General features: G+C 46.0%; 1 protein-coding gene across 1 annotated transcript; it reads left to right on the forward strand.

Moving 5' to 3' along the window:
• Positions 1-343: 343 nt before the first annotated feature.
• Positions 344-3,172, forward strand: TCEANC (transcription elongation factor A N-terminal and central domain containing). The gene is given in 4 exon segments (XM_030305601.1): positions 344-2,356; positions 2,358-2,795; positions 2,797-2,963; positions 2,966-3,172. Coding segments are annotated over 4 exon segments (975 nt in total). The 5' UTR covers positions 344-2,165; the 3' UTR covers positions 3,145-3,172.
• The last annotated feature ends 4,027 nt before the right edge of the window (positions 3,173-7,199 follow it).

The following is a 7,199-nucleotide window of genomic DNA, read 5'->3' on the forward strand; positions in this document are numbered from 1 at the left end:
CTGCTTCGGATTCTGTGTCTCCCTCTCTTTCTGCCCCTCCTCTGCTCATGATCTCGATCTCAATCTCTCTCTCTCTCTCTCTCTCTCTCTCTCTCTCTCTCTTTCCTTCTCTCTCAAACATTAAAAAAATTTTTTTAATGTAAAAACCATCTTTAAAAAAATTTTTTTTAAATTTTTTTTTAACGTTTATTTATTTTTGAGACAGAGACAGAGCATGAACAGGGGAGGAGCAGAGAGAGAGGGAGACACAGAATCTGAAACAGGCTCCAGGCTCTGAGCTGTCAGCACAGAGCCCGACGTGGGGCTCGAACTCACAGACCGTGAGATCATGACCTGAGCCGAAGTCGGACGCTTAACCGACCAAGCCACCCAGGCGCCCCAAAAAAATTTAAAAATAAACATTAAAAATGTTAAATAACTTTATTCAGATATAGTTTATACACCATACAGTTAACCTCCTTAAAGTGTATACACTTCAGTGGTTTTAAGTATATTTTCTACTGTGCAGTTCATCATCACAGTCCACTTTAGAGAAGATTTTCCACTTTCCCCAAGAAAAACTACACCCATTGGTAGCCACCCCCTTTCATTCTACCCCACTGGGTCCCCCGCCCCATCCATCCACCCCAGCCCTAGTCAACCACTAATCCATTTTCTGTCTCTAGATTTGCCTATTCTGGGCATTTCATATAAATGGAATCGTACAATCTGTGGTCTTCTGTGTTTTTAACCCAGCATAGTGTTTGTAAGGCTCATGCATGATGTATATGTCAGAATTTCATATTTCTGTTGCCACATACCACTCCATTGTATGGATATGCTACATTTTGCTTATCCATCAGTTGGCAGGCATTTGGGTTGTTTCCAATTGGGGGTTATTAAGAATAGTGCTGCTGTGAACATCTGCATGCAACTTTAACCATTTGAGACCTTCTAGTTTGTCTGAAGTTTGACAACATTCTTACATACACACCTTCCCCATCTCTCGTTTCCCTAATGTAAACTTGCAGAAGTCGAATCACTGACAAGGACGTTGCATTTTACAGAACTTGTCGGATGGTTCCTAAGAAGACTGCATGGATTCTCTCTGCACTCTAGTGTCAGCCTGTGTGCTTAGTGATGGGCATTTAATATCAGGTCCTGTGAAATGGAAGCCCATGAGTTTCTTATGAGACAGGTCCCTACCATCAAGATGCATATGTCTACGTGTAGACATGATGGGCAGATGTAGGTCCAAAGGTATTAGGTAGCAAGGTTATGTACCTTACGTGGAGAGAAAAATGGACTGGTTAGATAAAGGAAACATTTGCCTGCCCAGGATGAGGTTCACACAGATACAATCATCAAGCAACTTTTTGCACCTCGAAGTTACAAAATTAATGGAACCAAACTGGCCTGGGGACTGGTTTGGTCCAAAGTCATCACTTGTCCAGATTGCTTAGTCTGAACCCTTACCCTGTTGTTCAGAAGACTCAGTTGTCAGCACAGTGCCTTTTGACCCTTGGGGTCCACCAGGCCTGTCTGCGGCTGCCTCCCAACCTGTGCTATCTCACGATTTCTTCAGATGTCCTTGGGATGTCTAAACAGCATCCCCTTATTGTTCTGTTTCTCAGTCTTTCGTATTCAGAACAGTACCTCTTAAAGATGATAAAATCAGCAAGTAGTTCAGCGATGTGGCTGAAGAGGGGGGGAAATGGTCCCGCCTTGCCCAGACTTCCCTGTTGATGCTGACACTGGCATGATTTCATGCCCAACAGGACCGCCAAATCCCATCCAAAGCAGTTGGCCAATCCGGATCCGCAAAGATCATGGATTTGTCCAACTTGAGATGGACAAAGTTCTAGAGTTCTTCCAGCAAGCTTCTTTTAAGTGACTGGGACTGCAAAAGCTGGTTGCATTGCTGCTTTTCTTTTCCCCCGCTACAGGGACTCAGACTTTTGAAACTGCAACAATAGCACATTGCAGATGCCGTTTTCTAACATGTCACACCCCTTTTTGTTACATAACTCTTTCAGAAAACACATAGGTAACTGGCAGAAAGTGCTGTGCTGCTATTAGGTCGCTGCAATTGGCAAGCACAAGCCTAAAAAAAACGGAACCTTCTTTTTTCTTTGCTGCTGTAAAGATGTGTGACGACAACCACAGCTTCCCTTATTGAGCATTCGATGTCTAGAAGGAATTTTGAGGATCTTGGCAACCACCTTACTGAGCCAGAAACTCTTCGTTTGACTCAAGAGCACCTCCAGGGGACCGTTGTGGTCAGGGCCGTGTACGGAGTCCTCAAAAATTGCCCCACGGTGGCTTGGAAAAAGAAAGCCAAGCGTCTATTGTCAGAATGGAAAGCTGTCTATAAGGACCTCCGCTTCAACGGACAGCCCGAAATCATTCCCTACGGGCGGAAATGAAGAAAAGCCAGGACTTTCTCATGACCCAAGTCGGGGTGAGATACGGGGTGGCTCCGGTTCTCATTCATCATGCCACGATGTCGCAGAAGCCATTGAAATGATTGCGCCTGAAAACAGCACTAGTCCAGTGGAACCTGAGAAAAAGCATTTCACGGGCGGTGCCCCTCGATCCGCTGATGAGCGATCCAGTGAGTTGCCGGATCCCACAGTACCTGTGAGAGCTAAAGGCACAGAGCTTCTTTATGAAGCTTTAACGAGTTCTTCCACGGACCAGCAGCCCAAAGCCGACATGTGGCACAACTTCGCAAGAGACATTCTTACCCTCTATTTAAAGAACCTCAAAAAATACAAAACTTGTGTTAGAAGCAAAGTCACCAATCTGAAGAACCCCCCCAAAATTCTCACAACAAATCTTGCTTTCTGGGACCATGTCGCCAAGAGAATTTGCCAAAACGACTGTCCTGGAAATGGCACACGAGGACCTGAAGCAGTTGAGAGCTGCATACACGGAATCTCGCATCCAGGAACACCAGTTTCCCCGAGTGGTGGGGGGCACACAGACAAAATAAAATGCAGAAGCTGTGAGAAGTTCAATTGCAAGGTCACCGTAATCACCAGAGGAGCACTTTTCCTTCCAGGCTGGGTGCGGAACTCAAATCCAGACGAAGACACGATGACCTCTGTGATCTGTAATGAGTGTGGGGAGCAGTGGTACCACAGCAGGTGGGTGTGCCTGTAATTGCAAATAAATGTTCTCTTCACAAAGAGCCGGAGTGATGCCTTTTTTTTTTTTCTTTTTTTTTTTTTCGGTACCACCCTTTTATGCTTGGTCTTAAAATCTTGTACACACTATTCTCAAAACAACCCTAAGAAGAAGGAAGGAAAGTCATTCGTTGAGGCTCACACCACCGTCGCTAAAAGTTGACAGTTTGGGGAGAGAGTGGATGACTGTTGGCCCTGTGCTTTGTGGCCACTTAGTACTTTGCTGGACTCCAGAGCGTGGTTGAGAGCAGCTCAGCACACCCTAGAGCCTGTTAGAAATGCAGAGTCCTAGGCCTCGTGCTGCTGAGTCTGACTCTGCATTTCGGCAGGATCCCGGAGCGGTCCTGTTCAAGGTAGTTTGAGAAGTGCTGCTTTCGCAGTAGGCATATAGTTCTCGGCAGTGGCTGCATAGGAGAATCATCTGGGGAGCTTTGAAAACCCACTGGTGCTCAGGGCCCTCCCTAGAACAATGAAATCTGAATGCATGGGATCTGACCCAGGCATCAGCATTTCCTTAAAAAAATTTTTTTAACATTTTCATCTATTTTTGAGAGAGTGGAAGCGGGGGAGGGGCAGAGAGAGAGGGAGACCCAGAATCCGAAACAGGCCCCAGGCTCTGAGCTGTCAGCACAGAGCCCGACGCGGGGCTCGAACCCACGAACCATGAGATCATGAGCTGAGCCGAAGTTGGACGCTCAACTGACTGAGCCACCCAGGTGCCCCATTAGTATTTCTTTTTTAATTCCTCAAGTTATTTTAAGATGCAGAGTTGAGAACTATTCACACACAGGCTCTCACTTGATTGTCTCACGGCTCTCAGACAAGAATGTCACTATACACTTTACAGATGAAAAAACAGGTCCACGGAGGTGCTGTGACTTGGCCGAGCCATGCAACCTTAACTAGCCCAATTCAAACGGCTCCCACATTGGCCTTCCAAATTCACTGTCCAAGACCGTCTCACCATTAACTTCTGAGAAATGTATTCCTGGAGATGTGTGTTTAGGCCCTAACATTGGACAGCTAGAGCTTTGTTACTGTTCCCTGTCTTTTCTCACATTACTGGTCTCTCCCTTGAACCATGAAAGTTGTCCTGTAACTAATCCCACAGTTAGAATTTTGTTTCAAGTCCTCTTGCTTAGAGGAGGTGTGTGTGTGTGTGTGTGTGTTTTGTTTTTTGTGGGGGGTTTTTTTGCACAAGTTCTCAAGAGTCTATAAACCGTTTATAAAATTTGGTTTCTGTTGTTAGAGAGCCTTCATGTTCTCAAGGGCGTATGAGTTTAGATCTGGAGGAGCTGGAGGCGCCTGGGTGGCTCAGTTAAGCGTCCAACTCTTGATCCCAGCTCAGGTCTTGATCTCAGGTTTGTGAGTTGGGTTCCGTGCTGGCCATGAAGCCTACTGGGGGAAAAAAAAAAAAGATCTGTAGGGAGGAAAAAAGCTCTCCTAGGCTGTATAGGTGGGACTCTGCAAATTAGCATGACCAAAGACAGTAACGAGAAAAACAGCTTATTAACATGTGCAGTGTAATACATGCAGGAGAAACTCAGTGATGAAGAACTCAAAGGGGTGGTTAGAACTTGGGCTTGTATAGTAGAACCTTAAAGAAGTGTACGTTTGTAGAGAAATGAGACAAAGGAAAAGGGCTTTAGGCTTTTAGGGGCAGCAAACTATGGGAGGGTAAAATATGGGGGTGCTGATGGAAGATAATGTTTATTTAGGAAGGTTTGTTTGTGTAGACTCTTCTCCGTGCCATCCCATCTCCAGTGATAAGATTGTTACCTCCTTCCTGGTACAGGATTCACAAGGGGGTTTTATGTTCTACTTTCAGGCAGGTAGGTGGAAGGCGGAGAGCTCATTCCGTGTCTGCCTTTTCTCTTTTGCTCTCAGTGCAGAATGATCCTTATGCCAGCATGGCGTATCTGGGGACCACATATTTTGAACCCTGTTAGGTCTGAAATTCCAATTCTGCTTATGTAAAAACAGGCCTTCATGTGTCAGAGGCAGTCCATTGCCTCAGCCTTTGGATCTACCAATATTTCTCGAATGAATGAATCATGAAGAGGAAGTCAGTTCTTCAAGGCTTTTTTTGCAGTGTTTAACCAGTCTGTGCAATCCTTTCAGCACAACCTGCCTTCCGTGTGATTACAGCTGGTTGTGTTCTCTTTTAAGAACTTAGAGGGCATTAATGGTTACAGTTTTTTTCTTGAGAGAGAGAGAGAGAACGAATCCCAAGCAGGCTCCACGCTGTCAGTGCAGAGCCCTCTGCAGGGCTCGAACTCACAAACTGAGATCATGACCTGAGCCAAAACCAAGAGTCGGACGCTTAACCAACAGAGCCACCCAGGCGCCCCAACGGTTACATTTTTAATAAGTTCACTTGTAAGTTCTCTCCAAGCCTACCTATTTTCACCAATTCTTTCCCCCACCGCTCCTAACTTCTGAACCAGAGCTTTGAAGGCCTAACCACACATACAGCTTACCTGCCTCCTGCCGGAATTCCCCCAAATGTGCATAAAACTCAAATATGTTTGTGTCTTCAAATGGCTTGAGGCCACCACGTAGGAATTCTATTTTGATACCTTTTCTCCCTGTGGCTACCCAGGACTGCTCGTTGTGATGTAACATGCTAGTCTTGTAAAGAGAAACTTGCAGAGTCACCCAAAATTTCAAGTTTCACAAACTGGTTTCATGTGACTTGGAGTGATCTTAAAAACTATTCAGCGGTTATAAAAGAGCACATCACATGAAAACCAAGTGTTCGTGCCGTGTTTGTTTTTTGTGTGCGGTTTTTTGGGTTTTTTTGGTACTAGAATTGTGCAAACTTAATTTGCAGACAGAAGCATTTGAAATGGCAATTCCTTTACTCCCCTAACATGTAAAAATCTGGGTAGTCTTTCTCATTTCCTATCAACTTTGTAATGTAATGTGGGTTTTTTTCTTTTAGCCAATGAGACAGCATTACATTTTAAAGTACAATCATTCCTTCACATGCTCTGTCTTAGCCGCTAAAAAAAAAAAAAAAAAAAAAAAAAAAAAAAGGGGTTTTTAAAATTGCTCGTGGGAGAAAGGAGCTTTCATTTATTTTTTTATGTTTATTTTTGAGCGAGAGAGAGTGCATGGGGGAAGGGCAGAGAGAGGGGGGGAGACGAGACTCCCGAGCTGGTTCCGCACTGTCAGCACAGAGCTTGAACTCAGGAACCGTGAGATCATGACCTGAGCTGAAATCAAACGTCGGACACTTAAGTGAGCCACGCAGGCACCCTAAGGAGCTTTCATTTAATTTGAAATCGTGTTTACGGGAACGGCAAGTGCAGGGGCCCCGAGGTGGGGGGCGGCTGACACAGACCAGGCAGAGCAGGAGTCCACCGGGGCTGAGGAGCCGTGGCAAGAGGAAGAAGGATGAGAGGTGACGTCTAAGAGCCATTGGGTTCGTTAAGGCCCTTGTCAATCACGACAAGGACTTTGGGTTTTTTTCCCCAGCCCAATGGGAAGCCACTGAGGCCAGGGAGCTGGTAGTGACACCGTTTGAATGGCCTTTGGGAAAGGTCCCTGTGCCTTGTCAAGTTAGATGGGTGGGGGGAAGCAAGAAGGGACGCAGACCACCCAGTTAGGTGGCCATAGCAATGGTCCAGATGTCATGTAACTGGTTTCAAACACCAAGGCTGGTCTCCCTGCATCTTTATAGTGGACTAAGTCCTTGGTGACAGGGTTCGGGACGTGGTACTCCAAAATACGGCACCTTGGCGCATTGAATAAGCTGAAGGAATCTGAGTGACCCTCTGCCCCTCCCTTCTCCCCTGAGGCAGGTCCCAAGACCCTCCAGGGAAAGGTGCCCTCCCGGTTCAGCAGGCAAGAGCAGAGGCGGGGACACGGAGGGGAATCCGAACGAAGAGGCCTTCTAGGTTTCCCCCTTAGCTCGTGCCCTTCTGTCCTATCCCGTTTCTCCGTGATGCTTCACTCTTCGTCAGGCCGAGTATAAAAGCACACCAAAAAAAACCCAAAAAACAAAAAACAAACCCAGAAGACAAATCC

This window comes from Lynx canadensis, chromosome X, assembly GCF_007474595.2.
Source record: "Lynx canadensis isolate LIC74 chromosome X, mLynCan4.pri.v2, whole genome shotgun sequence".
Taxonomy (NCBI): domain Eukaryota; kingdom Metazoa; phylum Chordata; class Mammalia; order Carnivora; family Felidae; genus Lynx; species Lynx canadensis.